Source organism: Ylistrum balloti, unplaced genomic scaffold, assembly GCF_031769215.1.
Source record: "Ylistrum balloti isolate Yb309-2 unplaced genomic scaffold, AGI_CSIRO_Ybal_v1 Utg370316, whole genome shotgun sequence".
NCBI classification, from domain to species: Eukaryota; Metazoa; Mollusca; class Bivalvia; order Pectinida; family Pectinidae; genus Ylistrum; species Ylistrum balloti.
This window is the reverse complement of record NW_026782233.1, coordinates 92,261-111,420: the sequence shown is the minus strand read 5'-3', so window position 1 is coordinate 111,420 and position 19,160 is coordinate 92,261. Positions and strand designations below refer to the sequence as shown.

Sequence of the window (19,160 nt, the reverse complement as noted above, 5' to 3'; positions counted from 1 at the left end):
TATTACGCAAGTAGAAAGAAAATACCAGACATGGATCTCACTGTCCTACAAAGCTTGAATTTAGAACTAAATCACAAAACCGTGAACTGTAGGTCTAATTCGACAACTACATTATGCACCTTACACCGTATCGACAGTTTAGTTTCCTGAATATGGGTTTGCAATTCATGATTAGCCAAACGAACGGAATGGCAGAGCCCATTTCAATTCGTTGACTACGGGATAATGAACAAACGAAATATCGTGCTCTATTACCATCTTAACAAAAGATTCTTTAAGACACATAAGTAAAAAACACATTTCATTACGAGATATAAAACGCAGCAAAATAAATATATTGTATGCTGGAGCTGTTTCGTTCTTCTTGTACTCACTATTAATGACTGGAACTTGCGTGTTGGAAAATCACAAATTACCAAAATATTTTGTAAAAAATTCGATAAAGTTCAAAGCTGTTATTTCAGGATGATTTTATCATAACCTCATATATATCTGTATATTCTAAACCGTGCCACAGATAAAGTATAAATTGGCATGAAGTCGGGTCATAAGGTCACCAATTCAACAGAGAAAAAAAACCACTAATCAATAAATATTTATCTATTATTTTATTCGTCATCTTGCGTCAATTATCGCTCCTTTATAAGATATATAAACATATAAATAGCATTTTAACGGCACCTGGTTAACATCCGAATAACAATACAATATAAACATACATGTACCAAAAAAACCTCGCATATGCTATCATCACATAAATCAGAGTCTTAACAGATCGGCAGTATCAAAATAGGAACTTTTCTTTGTAGAAAAAATGTATTGTTTACAACACGACTAAAAATGAAAGTATATTGCCGGTGTCGTCTGGAAAAAAAAACTCTTTATTACGACTAATCTTTTGTTTTTGTCAGTTTGTACCAATAAACCTCAAACGAACAATGACTCATAAGGATGCTATGAAATAATGACAGCACTTAAACGGAAAAAAAGTGAAATGAATAATATCTAAACAACGACGACAACAACAAAAATGTCAGGACTTCAAGGAAACATGTAAATGCATATTGTTTAGAAAAATGAAAAAAATACCAATGATATTTCGGACAGTAGTTTAAAAGCAACAACGACAACACTAAAATATCGACTGAATCTTATTTCAAAATCAGTTTCGATGGCACGAGGGTAAAATATGAACTAAAGAAAGGTTTACGTGGAAATCAAGGAAAAGTTTCCAGGAGAATAAGAATATGAGCTGCGAAGGGGCTTTATCTATGACAGCCGCAACTAGATAATTCAAAATTAGTTATTTGGGCACCAAGCATATCAACGAGCATCAAACACGTCCAACTTCATGTCGCACAAAGAAGTCTAATATTCGGAAGAAGATCATTGCTACAACCAGAAATTATATCTGTCAGCTGTCAACATCCTGTACGGAAAATGTTATATTTGGAATAAACCCTTGAATATCGGATCAACTTTGACCTGTAAACTTTATAGGATGGGATACAAGATTGTTACCAGCAATAAATCAAAAATTCATTAATCACACATTTTGTATATAAACTTAACAATAACGATAATAATAGAACATCTACTAGCTACCGACGATGGTTTACAACGAACACACCTTTTACAAATCATTGAGTGCGAAAGTCCTATGTGCGGCCCTTGTCGATCAAGTCTCACCTACAATCTAAGTTCTAAAGAAAACTGCCTTCAGCGAACCCTTGGGGTTTAATTCATATTAGCTACAAACATATGTTATTGCCTATCAACCAATGCTAAACCGCTCTACTGAAATATCTATTTGAAAATAGAGCGGTTTCGTACTAACGGAAGAATCATATACAGATATCGTGACCCGAAAGACATGAAACAAGTATTGGCACCTTTTAAGTATGCAATAATTTTGAAAATATATTCTGGCATTGACATTTCGATATAATTAAATGTCCGCCATGATTAGACTGAAATACAAATTCAACATCGGCAATTATTTTCACTGATGCATAAAACTCAATGTTCTCACTGTGTTGTATAACAACGTTGGAATTATCAATGTCAGTGATTAGTTACCACGCTGACAGCTTTTCCTGTTCTGATTGGCTGGTCATGATTTGGATATATTACAACAAATACCATTGACTTCTCATACCATGACAGACACAAACTTAATCGCGATAGATCAAATGAGTAAATGAATTCCCGAAAACAGTGTGATATACCTCATCTTAACATGAAATATTAATATCTCCCATATCGTGTTATAACACATGTATATTGCATAGAATACGAAAAATATTTCTCACGTTTTTGACGCGAGAGTTCCCCTTAAAGTTTGACTTCGATAGCATCAATAATTACTCCATGTGCATGTAATATAAAGGAATGTATAAAACGAGGTTAAAAATAACTAAAAAAAAAACCCCAACAATTTCTATTACGTCAAATAAGTCCAATTCATGCGTCCACTAGATCGATGACCACGCCAACTAAAGTGATGTTTACGCTAACAGTGGATTTATCACGTTCGATCTTTTCCGAGGTTTGTCCAAATGCACACTCACATGTCAAAAATAGTTGTGATAGTAAGAACCTTTTTCTTTAACCAAGCAGGTCAGTATTCCATCTAGCTCAAATCATTTTCATTGCATTACATCATTAATTTCGACTATATTTCATAATTTTGTTTTAGGGACGATGTCCCTGACCTTCAGCTAATATCGCTTATATATGAACCGTGTCGTGCAACAAACAAATACTGCTATACTTCTTTTTTGTCAAAATTAAGAATTAAGTTCATGAGTTTTAGTAACCTTGATATTTGATTGTTTAAACATTCATTCAAAATCTTTCCCCGGTTGTTTAACAAAAATCCACCTCTTATCAACTATTCTCATCAACACAACATGTGATCGCAGTGGCAGGCATGCTGGCGACGTGATTATAATACTTCAAAAAAATTTATGATTTTTTAAATATTTTGAACACACTTAAACACACTGCTCAGTACAAAATGAGGTAGACACTATACAATGTATCTATTTGTAGTAAATGGACGCAATTGATATCTTCTCGTCTTTCGTGACGGACAATTAATTCTGTTATGGGCGAGGTAAGGAAATATAAAATGTTTGACTCACACTTAATCAGTCCTAGATTATTATCTTTCTGATTTTTCCAACATTTGTTTATAGCAAATGTCTTCTTCTTTCACGGTTCACGCGCAAATGTGTTGATTGCATCTTAAATGCAGTACTGTATATTCACCTCGTGTTATTTTCGCCCTACGATAAAACATTGTCTTTCGTCCAGTGTCAAATTTGTCCTGAAAGCATAATGGCACATTTCTTCCATCACTTTAAACGTTAATTGACGTTTCATCTTCGTCTTACTGATAAAAAGGCACAATGTACGAATGTAAAACTGCGTCGAAAATATCCCTGTATAAAGTACTCATCAAACAGGTCTGTATAAATATCGTTAGTAGCAATAGAGATTCGAAAATGTTCTGATTTTCAAGCAGATATGTGAAAGTATTTTGTTTTAATTTGAAACCGTTAATAACTTTAAAGATTTTTTTTAAAACCCTTAACTCTAAATTCCGATGTCTTATCAGGATAATTGAATACGACTTATTTAGAAGCTGGAATTTTATGTAACCAAACAACTATTAAGGGAGCTCATTGAAGATCACGGATGGAATGTATAAGCACGCTGCTTGTGCCTGTCGTGAAGGATTACGTAAGTGACAGCTCAAAATACAATAATAGCTGAATACAAAAGGCTTGTAGAATATAATGTATACTCTATGATAATAGAGCCAAGACATCAGGTAACATCTCATCCAGTGTTTTCTTCGTTCCATCCCGTGTGTTGCAATGGCCAGGTTTTGTTAGCTATCTTTGTCCTGCCGAGAGTGTGAGAGACGATGATAGAGAAGACCACCAGCCTGAATCAACCCAGCACATACAAGGATAACACCTCCTACTAGGAAACCATCCTGGTACCTCCCCGTTATGTCTTTAATGGCACCTGTGAATATTCAGAACATATTCTTCAGCGGTGAATATGTCAGAAAATTTCATGAATAGATGAAGCATTAAATATTCAATTATGACAGCTGAAAACAAAACAAGAAGAATTATTCATGACAATAAGAAATGGTGTGATCTCTGTTATATATGTTTAATATTTCATTGATAGTAACAATGGCCTTCACCATAACCAAAAGTTTTAAAACATAAACCTGTAGCAATAAAGTTTCATATAGCTTGGTATCAATGTCATCAAAATTGATAGGTAAAGAGGTAAAGTCTGCACATTAATGACGCTAGCATTCTAGCAATAGTAATGGTGAACTTACTTTGGCCACAAATTCGGTTTGTGAAAATAAGCATAACATTCAGAGGGAATAAGATAAAAAAAGGAGTATTGACAACTGTCTCTAGGTTTAAAATATACATTCTGCATTAAAAAAAAAAAACATGTGAAACTTTTATGTTATTCTTTAACAAAGGTAGATTTGTGGCCATTTTGAGCTCGCATGGATTTAAGGTACTGTAACTCTTCCATAGCTTAGTATATATAAAATTCAAGATTACTTGCCTGCTAAAGGCGGTCCAATTAGTGTTCCGATACCCTGAAAACAGACGAGGATTCCGAATGAACTCACAAGATTGTCTACCCCAGTAATGTCCACCACGAGTGTTGCTTTTTGTGCTAGACACATACCTAATACACATCCATACACCCCGCACACAAACGCTAGCAAGATGAAAAAATCTAAGAAGGGCATCACCAAAGTCAATACGCCAAGTAGCACCATGGCAGCGTTATAGATGGTGAGACGATGTGGTCGGACAATGTCAAGGTCAACCAAAAATCCAGACGTCACGCTGCCAAATGTTTCCATGGCACCCGTAATAGAGACTAGAAAAGCTCCCTGACTCTCTGAGAGTCCCCTTTGTAGCACCAGCGGGGGCAAGAACACAAAGGAAGACTGGAATGACAATGTTAGGAGGCCTATCCCTACTCCCAGGGTAGCAAACCGGATGTTCTTTAGAGGAGACAAATCGAGCATTTTCTTCTCTTTCTTATCTTCTTCCGATTCGTCATCTGTTTCCGTTTTTGATAAAGTGTCACTTTCACATCGTTTAACGTCTGTGACCTGCAACATGGCCGATTTGGCGTTCATGCTGTTAATGAATGCTTGCTTTTTAATTGGTGTCATATCACTTCCGGATCTTATCCGCTCTTTTGTCATATCAAAATCAGACCCTAACAAAGGCTTTGCTCGCGGACTGCAGGAATCGCTATCTGCTCTAACCCTACCGTGATGTGACATGGCATCATAGGATGAGCCCAGTGGCCTGGCGGGAACAGGTATAACATTAACTTTGGCGGGTTTGTTAAGGTGTTGAAGGCTTCCAAGTATGTTTATATCATAGCACAAACTGGAGTGCGACAGTGCACGCAGATCCTCTCGCGAAAAGTGAACCAAGACGACACTTCCACTGTCCGTTACATTGTGACCACCATGTTGCTGTTTACTGATAATAACAAAATTACACTGTAAACAAACAATCAGACTACGAGTGTATTATGCGGAGAAAACACAAAGTGTCCGATGTCTAGTGCCATGGGCGAGGAGTTATTTCAAAACTTATCTTAAAACAGCATAGTTGATAATATCGTTAACATGATACGTCTATAAAATATTGTGGTGAAGTGTTTATGCAAAGTTCTGGATTTTGTTGGTTTTTTTTAACATATGACCTTGACATTTAACCAGTCTTCAGAGCCAGCTTTATGGAGGATTTTTTGAGTTGGTATGCAATTTAAATCAATCGTTCGTAGACAAACCAATTTTACAAAAATCGTGTCAAAACTCAGGCCTTTTTATTCAATATTTAGTCATGTTTCAGGAATGCTGATAAAACTTCATTGTATAGTCTGAGATAAGGAAACAAGACAAACATCCTTTTACATTCAAGCTCTGAAGCCATGGCATTAACCTCGGATTTCTGACTTTGTAATATAACAGATCTCTAGTCAACGGCATTGCCAAAATAAACTTGAAATTCTTTTACATGTGGTTGAACGATGCGGCCAAGTCATTTGCACAACTTTACAGATAATCATGGGAATTTTTTTCTAATATGGCTTATGGTCTGGGCAGGAATATGAAACATGTAAGATGGTGAAGACACACGTAAAAATGTCAACTGAATAGATATCATAGAAAAATACATTTAATTTTTTTTTTATCTTTTTCTAATAAAAAAGTGTTTTGGGTGTGAAAATAAATGCAATATTTCAAATAGATAAAAAGTAATGTTAAATAGATGCCCTGAAGATATTAAGTGCATTGAAACGAATGATCGTCTTATTCATCAATACCAACAAAATGAATTATAAAACCAATGTACCAATATACCTGTACTCAACTACAAGCTCGTCATCTTCAACATGGAGAGGCCGGTAGAGGGCGCCGCACACCACACCATTGAGAAACAGACCAGCCATGATGAGGAAGGTACCCATAAACCCGTACTGTCCAAACATTATCTCAAGGAGGGGTGGAAATAAAAAGGTTCCAGCCCCAACCCCGGCGTTAGCAATACCAACAGCCGTGCCCCTCCGCGCGTGGAAATAAAGTCCAACTATGGCAACAGATGTGGTATAAATAAGAGCCTGGCCTATACCTGTAAATGAAATTTTGTATTCAGTTTAATTATTTTCAATATCGAAAAGAAGAGAAATTGCAGACGTCCATGCTGTGGAGGAACTGTCACCAGTCGCTATATTTCTACGAATTTCTTTACGTTTTCTTTGTTCTGAGGTATAAAAAATCAACTCGGTAAACATAGCTGAATTTCAGTTCGCTGTGATATAGCCATAACTTTCCATTACAACAACACGCACTTGACCTCAGTCCACATTTGACTTCCCTCTTTGTTTTACCGAAGAGAAAGTAAATTTTGAAAATACCTTGATGATATACCATTTTGTAGTGAGTCGAAACGTACCTCATAACATGTATTTAAGAGAGAAAATTTCTTTTGAATGTATTTATCCTACTAAAATAAAGTGTGGAATATCATTCATTATCGAAAAAGATACCGTACATCATATCAATATTTACAAGTATATAAGTAAAAATCTGTCATAGATGTGTCAAAATTTTTTTAATGACTGGCATGATGTTTCGTTCTGTACTTTTATTCATTGACCAGGAAGTAAGAGTGTGGTCTTATGTCACATACACCTATGTTACTACTACCGTATTGATATTCGGTTACATTCACACACACGTAAAATGTAACGCTGCTGCCTGAAGGATCTTAATCTTATGCAAATTTATATCTATTAAAGCAACAAAGGGTTGCCTGCTTGCATATGTCCCAGTTCGAGGAACAATGGACGGTTGTGCAAGTAGACCCTACAAATCAATCTCGCGACACGGAAACCAGTGATCAATATTGATTATGGATTAATGGTTCGATATGGTTGCGGTTTGTTATTCAATTAAGACATAATTTATCTATTGCCAATATTTATCAAATATTTTAAACGACAAGGAATACTTACCGAGCAGTAGACCATTAGTTAGATAAAGAATGAACAGATTATTAACAAATCCACTGATGAGGACAGAGACCGCTGACATAAGACTTCCCATGATGGTCACAGTCCGACAGGAAAACCGGTTACACAACATGCTGGCAAGTGGACCTGTAGATCAAAGCAATCGTTGCCAAACCAATACAGCATAAAACGTGTTTACAAATAACCATTAATTGTGTATTTCTGTACGGTTGATACTCTTGAGCGCCCCACCCCCACCCCCTCCCGATTTATCATATGCCATACATTGGTTGATTACGATACACTTACAACACTTAGAATGCTTTATAAAATCCTCAAAAACTCGCGGTTAAGAATCAATTTGTGTCGATAGGAAATTCGGTATAAGACTTCAAATTAAGTTGTTCTATATGAATTTAAATCCCACATGAACAAAACGGGCCCAAAATCTTCACATTTCGAACTTCGCAAATGCTCTTCAAGAGGACACACTCTCCTTTGATATTAGAACTGGAACTACATATTCAGCAACTCACCGAATAGAAGACGGAGACTTGTGTGAAGGGATACCGCCCATGCTGTATCTGAGGCTGACTGGTGAAATTTGTGCTGAAGTTCAATGAATATTACGCCTCCAGATCGCATAAATCCTCCTAGATGATAAACAGGTTCTCAGAACGTGTCTATAGCATAACAATACAAATCAACAGAAACATTATTGATGCAATACGTTAAATTCTGAAACTTGTCGTGGAATACGGAGTTCACTACAAAGTGAGGTTCAAACCTGTGTAGGCCATATACCTACTGTAACGCAAAGTGAATGCCTTTAGTCCGGATGGACGCTGCTGTACAGTACTACACATCTATACGTCAAAAACGGACACCCGCTTGCTGTGTTCAGGGATATGTGTTGATTCAAAATAATTAAATCTTCATCAACGAAAAACTAAGAGTTCTCAAAGCGAAAGTTATCTTCAGCACATGCTAATATCAGAAAAATACGGTGGCTGATTTGTGCCATTTCGTTATTTCGCCATTTCGACGCGACATGACGAGAATTAAAAATATGAATTAGCATTCTTTCCTCTTTTCGCCCCGAAAAGACGAGAATAAACAAACTTTAATTCTCGTTTTTCACCCTGAAAAGACGAACAATTGTACGCGAAAATTCGAAATAAATGCACGCTAATTAGTGACCTTATTTTTTCGTAGATCAAGTTTTAAAATGTCATATTTTCGTCTTTTCGTGTTTTTCTCGAAAAACGAAATTTAAAAAACCCCAATTCTCGTCTTTTCTGGGCGAAAAGACCAAAGAACAAAAATGTAGATTTTTAATTCTCGTCATTTCGCGGCCGCTGAAAAGACGAAATAACGAAATGGCACAAATCAACCACCGTAGAAAAACCTTATCTACAGGTGTATCTTAACAAAACTAATGCCGAGCAAAGATATAGGATGTTCTCCCAAAAGATGACCGAGACACCCTGAATACTGACTTGCCGATAACTCTTTTTCAAATATCCCGATTAAAGTAATGGAATTCATACATTTGAAATTTGAAAGTTAACCCTGATTTGGAAAAGATATTTATTTTTTTTTCGTCTAAAAAATCCTCGATTTAATCATATGTTTGTTAGTGTCCTATTTAATTTGACATAATGTTTTTTCTGATTATTTAAATGCTTCCATGTCAAAAAATATGTTTCGAAAACTTCCAGTGTATTGCTAGTAAAGGTGTTGCAATCCAACATCTAGGTGTATCATTTAGATAACGCACCAATGAACTCGGATTCCCTAGGTTTAATGAGGCCTTTTAATCTGGCAGGGTTAATGCGGCTGGTTGATGTTGGTTGAACCTTCGCTGTAAACAAACTTTTTAACATTCTGAGCCTAATACTCTGCCATATTTAATGAGGAGGGGTCTGAAACGCGATAATCCTGAACACCAATTTCATTAAACTATTAGCTACCACGATACGATGGGTTACACAATTTTCATTTTCACGGTGGCCCTGATAAAGAAAAAATATAAATGGGAGACACTACCTCTTCTTTTATTTCACTTTTTTCTTTAATGCTAAAAAACATCAAAAGGTTGACTTCAATTTTAGTTGAAAAAGCTAGGATAACTCGTATTTAACACAATAAAATGCCAGAATAGATGAAAGTCTGAAGTAGCCATATAGGGAGATGCTGTTCTTTTCCGACTAAAAACATTTTTAAGAAATCAAGTATGGATGTGGTGGAAGGAGAGAAGAGCTAAATGCGGCCGTGATCTTGTAACAGCTATATCTATTCATGGTCACGTGTTTAGTCCCTTATTGTGATATACCTTGAACTTACGTGGAGAACAATTCAGCCGCTTGATTTCCCTGTACACTGACTGTACTTGAAGCACTAAATATTATAGACATGAACCTACTGCTTATCTAATATTTGACTTACATTTACATTACATCACTAATCCATTACTTATGAATTATTGACGTTAAAGACTAAATCGTATCGTTTTTGGAGACTGAAGTATACGGAGACTCGACAGAGCTACGTTCCTAGGCAACGAAAGTGTTACACGTGATACCGAGTCGTTAGCGTGCATATTTAAAATTGGATTTTTTTCAATCTAGTTACGATCTACAAGTTATATGACCATATATTGCCATGGTGACCACACGAAGTAACAGATGGCGGTGACGATCTTATCAATATCGAGTGCATGTGATTATTGCAGCTCCTGATATACCGACTGGAACACGCCTAGCACACATACACAGAATACAGGTATGAAAAGGTCACACTACCATCGATGACATAAGCAACCGCGTGTAATATCTGGTTCACAGAGGCTTGAATTATCGCTGATGCAATGTGGAGTTGACATGTCGTGGCAAATATATTTGGGTATAATTACCTATATTTCGATTTGGCGCTGGTAGCAAAAGATTATGGTATTAACAGGGACATACCACGGGTACAATGTGAGATTCACTAGGGCTTGCCAAGGGTGCACAATGAGTGTAACATTTGACCTTTGACAACCCAAATGTAATGTGGGATCTGAGATGATAATATTACGCAATATGGGGTTTACACGAATCACACTACGTGCGAAATGTGGGGTTCACATGAACAATGCCACAAGTGAAATGTGGATCTAGATGAACCACACTACGAGTGAAAGTGGGGCTCATTTGAACTATGCAATATGTGAAATGAGGGGTAAACAGGAATCACGCGACGAGTGAAATGTGGGGTTCACATTACACAAACCACAAGTGACAATTGGAGCCCACATGAATCACATCATGAGTGGCGGATTGATGGGGGGAAATATAGATGATATGTCGAGTTAACGGAGGAAAAAAGGTGTTATATCGAGTTGATGGTGACAATATGGGCGATATATTGAGTTAATGGTGACAATAAGGGTGTTATATAGAGTTCATGGTGACAATAAGGGTGCCATGTGGTTTTGAAAGTGCAATAAGTGTGATTTGTTTTGTTGATAATGACAATAAGTTGTTCAGGACTCTTATGAATTGAAAACAAGTATATGGGGAAAATTTATGGTGACTTCCTTTGATGGCTACCTACCACAATTCTATCGATTATAAACTACATACATTATAACTGGCAGTTTGTCATATTCGTTTACTCACATCAGGGACGTATATATACGTCCCTATATAACCCTGAATATATATCTCTATCGCTACAACAATGCTTATTCAGACTTTATTATCTTTATTATCGCAACAGATGAAGCATGCGTTACAGAAATTTAGTATTCACAATACAATTTTAGTTTTAGCATGGTAATACAGCTGACGTCCTGTCGTTAAGGCAATGGTGTGTGACCACGTGACCTCTACCCAATACGTATGCTTCATGACCGAAATGATCTCAATGCATTGTATACACACAGTACTTGATAAGATGGCCGAAACATTATGCAAAAAGGCTGAAAAATTACTTTGTAATACAAAAATAATGAGAAACAATATGCTTCATAATATCAAAATATTATCAAGGTGCATGTATTTATCTATGAAGAGCGAAATCTAGCGAATTCAGGTTATCATAAATAGTTATATAATAATGACATTTTAATTGCTTACTAACCTATGATAAGATGAGCCAAAAAACTGCCCAAAACAACCATCCACCCCCATCCGCCATCTGGAGGAGGAACAGTGTCTGTCATGGGGGATAACTCGTGATCCGACGACTTCTCGTCTGTGCAAAGAAGGGGTGTTACAGGAGCAATCTGCAATATCGAGGAAGGCGAATCACAGGTTTCACTTTTCTCTCCCGCCATATTCACGTCACTTGACCCCGTATGTTAGAGTACGCAGTGTCATGGTCTTGGCGTGAAGTTGGAATCACGCAGCAGGTCGGATAAAGATTCCACTGGTACTATGGGGATGTTTGACATCTGCCTGGAAAACATTTAGATATGATATGTATAACAGATGAAGATGAGGTGTCGTTAGGTCGTATCACTCTCCCCAACGACGAAGCTCTGTACTTCAGCCTGGAAGCGTATTAGACTAACACCATGCCATTAACGACACCAGTTGTTACAGGTAACGGTGACAATTTACGGATGTTCTTCCCACTTACATCTCACCACCTGGTCAGCTGGTCGATACCCATTATATTGATGCACAAGCTTCACTAAGAATTCCATTTATTTACCATATATCTCATACACTATAACATTTAAATACATACACAGCTGCCTAGGATATAATGTCCATCCTTTACACATCTATAGCAAAATCACCAGGTAAGGCATCTCATTTCAAGGTCATGGTCGGTCAGTAAACGTAACACTGGAAAGAACTAACGACATCTACCGATATTGTATTTGTCTATACACTACAGCAATGTTTACCGAGATTTTTATATGCCCAATACCAGAGGAATTATAGCTTGTATAACGCTGAAAGTACTTTCATAAGGTTATCAAACATATAGTCTTACACTGAAGTCCATTTAAAAAGTTGAAAACCCGGAGTAAGGAAATGTTGAAGAAAGAATAACGCCATGAAGGCTTTGCCCAATATTCACATCAGGTCTTGATTCTCATTTCAACACATTTCAAAGATTTATTCTTACAAATATATACCATCTCGTGCAAATCACGGACACTGCTATGATTAAATTAATTCTGTTTTAACACAATTTATTAAAGTGTTGCTGTTAATTTACTACCCAAATACGGTATTCATACGAAATTGAGAAATCTTATCCTAATCTTTCTTATTACGGGTCACAAACCATGTTTACTTAATATTATACACTAAGATGTATACTAAAGAGAACACAAGCTATGCGATGTACACACATTGGGGCGAACAGGATCTATACAGTTTACAAATACAATGTCTTCTTACAAGGTTGTATAAAAGAATATAAGGAGAACGGTTTTAGAGATTAGTATACTCTATACTGAAATGAATAACAACCGTGAATTTTTAGGACGTAACAACATATTCGTACACTTTGAACGCGATGCGAGAATTATACACCACTTTCTAAATGAATCATATGCATATTTTCACCATAAGAAACCAAGGTAAACTGTATCCGTGTGATATGACATATGTGTTTTGTATAAACTTGTACAAACTAAGCAATGAATATTTTAATGGTTTTTTATTGACCTCGAGTTAAACCAGGTATACTGAAGCGAAATCCTCGTTTGACCTACATTGTTCGAACCGCTCTGGTGGAGCATATACCAGTTAAATAGCTTGATGTCGAAACGACTAACAAATCTTAAATCGATAGGAATTATGGGTGATGAACTGTATACTTGTCGGGTACAAGGTATTAGATAGATTGTCTTATATATGTTATACTGTGTGTTGGAGAAGATTGATCAGCAGAATTGAATATCAGATTTCAGAAAGATTGTCGATGAGTCTAATCTTCATTTAATCAAAACATCACGATGAGTTCATCATATAACGGACAGACATTTCTTTTCACTCTTGTACGTGTGCCATCGCCTTTGTTATCATTAAGCAGTAACCACTTGAACAAGGACCTGCCACAATACCTTTATTTAAGACGTAAACCTCAGGGTGTTTGGACATATGCGCTTCATTGTCATGATTTACAGGTTATCCATCAAAGTCTAAGTTATAGCGTGTCAGCGAATTCTAGTTTCCAACAGTTATCCAAATGTGACAAATGTCTGTGATACGCTAAACACTAAATAGTGTGAAAAGTCGTAATTAAACGCTAGGCGTATATCAGAGGATTGTCACAAACCAAACGAACAACAGTATTACATCAAAGAAACTAAGGTACAAGTATCATGTCGTTGTATTTATTACTAATATATTTGTGTTGATTGTCCTTCATTCTAGATAGCTAGAAATACTTCTACATCCTGAGTCGGGTAGATGGTGTGATTGTTGTGTTGATACAGAGTCTATGTATCTATCAGCTGTTTGAAGGTCAATCGCGATCATGATCCACTACTTCGAATTGGAATATGTCGCCAACACTTTATAGCCATCGATAGGAAAGCTTACATACATGTATGCATCTTTAGGTAATATGATCAAATTGGAGTCAAGCCACATCTATTACCCAACACGAAGTTATCGGCAAGTAATGAGGACATGTGTTTACATGTTCACTGCGAGACTGACCACGTGATTTTAAAGGATATTCATTAAAACTAGTTAGGACAACCAAAAACGTTCTACACGAAAATCTTCATCGAATCATCGAACTTGAAAACATTAGGTATAATACACACTATGTAACATGTAATTTGAGATGTGTGACAAACAGGCGGTAACTGTTCCTTAATTTTGATTCTTGAAATGAATATAGTTTTTAACACAAGCATGGTAGTTAAATCGAAACCAATAGCATGCAAACTGAACTAAACTGGATGCCCATGTGGATTCCAGGGACAAGTTCCGAAGATGATTTATGAATTATAGAGGAAAGCTGGCAATATGAATAGAAGAAAAGAAGAAAAAATTAATGTAAAGCTAAATACTAGAAATGAAGATAAATACCTCCGTTACCAAAGACAAAAGTCCTGAAACTACAGAGGACTTATTGTAATTAACAATCTTCCGAAAGTCCGAAAGGATTCATAAAAAAATCTTCTTTCCTAGTACAACTTCAGCTGTGCCAAAATCAAACTTGATAAACAAACGTCCTTATCCGTAAAATACCATTCTACAAAATTCTACCATACAATATTTAAGTTCAGCGAAAACAGTTATCTCTAGACAAGTGCTCTCATGATATGGTAGTCAAGTGTTAACCTTTCGATAACCTTGAGCATGCAGATGTGACGTTATATAACTAGGACATTCCAAATGTCAGGTTTTAAATGTGACAAGACATATTGCCACAATCTCTGGTATTCGCGAAGAAAGAAATCACGACATTTGTAACAGCTTCATTTTCAGTTTTTGAACTATTCACCAATCAGAACCCAGATGTTCAACGCTTGGTAAGAGTTAATCTGTGGTTAGCAAAACATTTATGGTGTTACCACTGAAAACACAAGGATTTTTGACTCTCACAAATATTGTCCTTACCTGTCTCAACAAAACTACAGCAGTAAAATATTAAACAATTTTACCAAGTTTGTTTAATTCAAATTTAAAAAATGTCACTAATCAGTGGTTAACTCTAAACAATGTTTAATTGGAACCAGACCTCTTTATTTTGATAACATATGCACGCACCTGCACCACTGAAGTAAGGAACTGAAACTGGTAATTGGTTGAATAGACGAATGACGACAATGTCATATTACTACCTGGGAATTCAATTTGATGTAGGATGTGTCATATTTGTATGTAATCTACTTCCATACTTCATGAATCGTCCAAGACTAACCAAGCATTTTATACAATGGAATCGATCCATTAAGTCTAAAAACACCAAATCCATTAATTTTTAACTGTTCAACAATTAGCAAAGAATGATAAAACAAATCGAATATGAATATATAGGCTATGTAATCAATGCCAAACCGTGCCTTCTACAAAGGACACACAAACACACCAAGAAGATTGATTTCAGTAAAACGATTTAACGATCTAAAATAAGCTTAAAGATATTCATAATGACTACAGTTCATATGTTGGCACATCACGCTTAGTTCATAGCTATCTGGAAATGAGCTACGGATGATTGTCTCTCATGATAGGCCAAAAAAGAAATCTAGAAAGCTCACATTTAAACTTCAATCTTTTTAGAGTATGTGATGTGGTAAATTGAGCTGGTTGCGAGACAGCCTTAACAATATGCTATTTCCTGAACATATCTAGAAGCAAAACCCATCACATTATCAAGAAATAGTCAAAATCATTTCGTTAGAAAACATTATTGAACATTGATGGTGAATCTACACAACTGAAATCCTGTGCAATGGTGGATCGCCTGCTCGTCTATTTTCATAAAGACCAATTTGACTCCATATTATATGAAAACCACCTGGAAATCAGACACAATTATATCTGCTTGTGTGTATGTGATCGGTCGCTTTTTCTTATGGGATGGTAAACATGAATTTGTTGACAGTATTTTGTATAGTTTATTGCATATAAAATGAACTGACACATTGTAAGTTCACAGCATTACGTACTGCAAGATTGATTACACCAACGTTTTACCTTTAAATACATACGTATGTTATGATTCAGTAAAGCCACAACCACTTCACATCAATCTTTGTCAATGGGGAACTTGTTTATAAACATGGAATGAGGAAAGCTATGTATACCATGTCCAAACTGGTGTAAATAATATAGCATTCATAACATTGGATTCGGTGGATGTAAATGTAGATTTGTGGCTACAAAAACAATATTATATTGTTTGCCACCAGTATGAGCTTCAAAATTTCATTGTGCACATTACAAAGAAGGCAGTTTTTGATACATATGACACGGTAGGTTTTATTAATCAAGACAGAAATCTTATGTTTGAATTACTATAATGTTAGTGTCTCAAATATCGAATACATATGAAAGAGTTCGTTCCAAATGTCCTATTTTGGATATGCAAAAATAATATTCGGTAGGCAAAATATCTTTGCGTATATAATATTCTATTTGATATAATGAGCTATTATTTTTGATTTTGCAAGAGACAAAAGCAAGCTATGATTTTTGTATAATTGTATGTATATGATAAACATGAAGCACCTACCGTGACATAAAGAATAAACTGTATGGCAATAATGTATTAAGATGTCCTGACACATACCGTTGACCATCTATAGTTCCGCAAAGACTGGCAAACTCGTTATATTTTCTACACATGAAAAAATTGCATCTTTATCCGTACTATGACTTGTGTACCAAATAGATCGAGACAAGGATATTTATTACTTACTTAGAAATACGACCGACAAGACCGGACGTCCCCGACGATCAGCTGATTGTATTCACGTAACGGAAGCTGATGCACACATACATATGTATATAAAAGTACGTGTATACACAACCTTCTACCTGTCGAGCACACCGGATCTATACTCTACCTGTCCATTACAGGTACAGAGGTCAGAGGACCACGCCTAATATTTCATAGTGGTCTGGGCGGTTAACACGCTCTATAGGTCCATTTATCCAGTTTTCGACTAAGAACAGTGAAAATCTATCACGCATACACTACCAATAAGCTATTCAATAAATGCACTGATGCATTAGGGAATAAATAAACTACACATTTTTTTTCAAAAGTATACAGATTTAGATAAAAACTTATTATTTCAGTCTGGTTTAACATCATAAGTTTCCCTTACCTGTGTGAACATGGCAGAAGACACACTATCATCACACTTATTAACGTGGTTCTATATGTAAGGAAATCTCTCTGACCTTTAACTCTTGACAGTGTATATCTGTGTCAGTTAATCTACCTAGTCACGTAGAGCAATTTGGCTTCCTCACGTGTTTTACATGCACACGTAACATTGTCGTTGGCTAATAATCAACCTCGATTAACAGATTACATAGTCCGTCACTCTCTCTTTCTACTGAAAGTATCATCAGCTTACTGCACAATGGACAGAAGAGCGTGAATATCTGTCTCCGAGTATTACAAGCTTACAGCAAGATGGACAGAAGAGCGTGAATATCTGTCTCCGAGTATTACAAGCTTACAGCAAGATGGACAGAAGAGCGTGAATATCTGTCTCCGAGTATTACAAGCTTACAGCAAGATGGACAGAAGAGCGTGAATATCTGTCTCCGAGTATTACAAGCTTACAGCACGATGGACAGAAAAGCGTGAATATCTGTCTCCGAGTATTACAAGCTTACAGCAAGATGGACAGAAGAGCGTGAATATCTGTCTCCGAGTATTACAAGCTTACAGCAAGATGGACAGAAGAGCGTGATTATCTGTCTCCGAATATTACAAGCTTACTGCACGATGGACAGAAGAGCGTGAATATCTGTCTCCGAGTATTACAAGCTTACAGCAAGATGGACAGAAGAGCGTGAATATCTGTCTCCGAGTATTACAAGCTTACAGCACGATGGACAGAAGAGCGTGAATACCTGTCTCTCTCCGTATATCATCGGCTTACAGCACGATGGACAGAAGAGTGCAAGTATCTGTCTCCGGGTATTACAAGCATACTGAACGATGGGTGAAGTAAAATAAACGAATGTCTCTATGTATTACAAGCTTAATGCAATAGGGAACAAGATATGTGCCACCGACTATCGTAAGCTTACATCCTGGTCCTGTCTCAGAATACTAACATTATCAGTCTACACCATGATAGACTGAACTGTCCTGGCCCCTGTCTTAGACTAGTTATTATCAGCGTACATTGCGATAGTCTGAACTGCTCTAGTCTCTCTCCTTGGGTATATTCAGCCTACATTATGATAGTCTACACTGTGCTGGTCTTAGAAAAGTATTATCAGCATACAATACGATTGACCAAAAAGTCTCAGAGAAATAAGATCAAATTACAATGCAATGGACAGAACTCTTCTAGTCTCAGTCCTTGTCGGCTTACACCACATTACACTAAACTGTGAAGGCCTCTGTCTCTGGGTATTGTCAGCTTGCACTATAATACACTAAACTGTGAAGGCCTCTGTCTCTGGGTATTGTCAGCTTACACCACAAAACACTTAACTGTGAAGGCCTCTGTATCTTGGTATTGTCAGCTTACACCACAATACACTAAACTGTGAAGGCCTCTGTCTCTGGGTATTGTCAGCTTACACCACATGAACAACTGTGAAGGCCTATTTGTATTGTCAGCTTACACCACAATACACTGAACTGTGAAGTCCTGTGGGTATTGTCAGCTTGCACTATAATACACTAAACTGTGGAGGCCTCTGTCTCTGGGTATTGTCAGCTTACACCATGATGGACTAAATTTTGAATGCCTGTCATCGGATGTAATCACTCCACAGTCTGTTGCATTAAAGTGCGGGAGCCTCTTTCACTGGTTATTTTTACCTTACAACGTAATAGACTAAACTGTGGAGGCCTTTGTCTCCGGGTATCATCAGTTTACATTATTATTGACTTAACTGCGG

The 19,160-nt window shown here is 36.6% G+C and overlaps 1 protein-coding gene across 4 annotated transcripts; it reads right to left on the bottom strand.

The window, feature by feature from the left end:
- Positions 1 to 593: 593 nt before the first annotated feature.
- On the bottom strand, positions 594 to 17,456 carry LOC132553312 (monocarboxylate transporter 12-like). Of its 4 annotated transcripts, none has more exons than XM_060217544.1 (7): positions 17,396 to 17,456; positions 11,719 to 12,035; positions 8,130 to 8,246; positions 7,597 to 7,740; positions 6,443 to 6,710; positions 4,612 to 5,555; positions 594 to 4,038 (listed from the first exon to the last, which is right to left on the bottom strand). In XM_060217544.1, the coding sequence occupies exons 2-7, from the start codon at positions 11,912 to 11,914 to the stop codon at positions 3,899 to 3,901; spliced, it is 1,809 nt and encodes a 602-aa protein (XP_060073527.1). In that variant the 5' UTR covers positions 11,915 to 12,035; positions 17,396 to 17,456; the 3' UTR covers positions 594 to 3,898. The 4 variants fall into 4 exon arrangements, with proteins under 4 accessions (XP_060073527.1, XP_060073528.1, XP_060073529.1 ...); XM_060217545.1 differs by lacking the exon at positions 17,396 to 17,456 and adding an exon at positions 16,984 to 17,007; XM_060217546.1 differs by lacking the exon at positions 17,396 to 17,456 and adding an exon at positions 16,855 to 16,864.
- Positions 17,457 to 19,160: the final 1,704 nt, after the last annotated feature.

Excerpts from the sequence above, each read along its gene's own strand:
- LOC132553312 (XM_060217544.1), bottom strand. The coding sequence starts at position 11,914 with ATGGCGGGAGAGAAAAGTGAAACCTGTGATTCGCCTTCCTCGATATTG. Across the intron at positions 8,247-11,718 it reads TTTGGCTCATCTTATCATAG|GAGGATTTATGCGATCTGGA; the intron begins GTTAGTAAGCAA and ends TTTATCATCTAG. Across the intron at positions 4,039-4,611 it reads AATTGGACCGCCTTTAGCAG|GTGCCATTAAAGACATAACG; the intron begins GCAAGTAATCTT and ends GAATATTCACAG.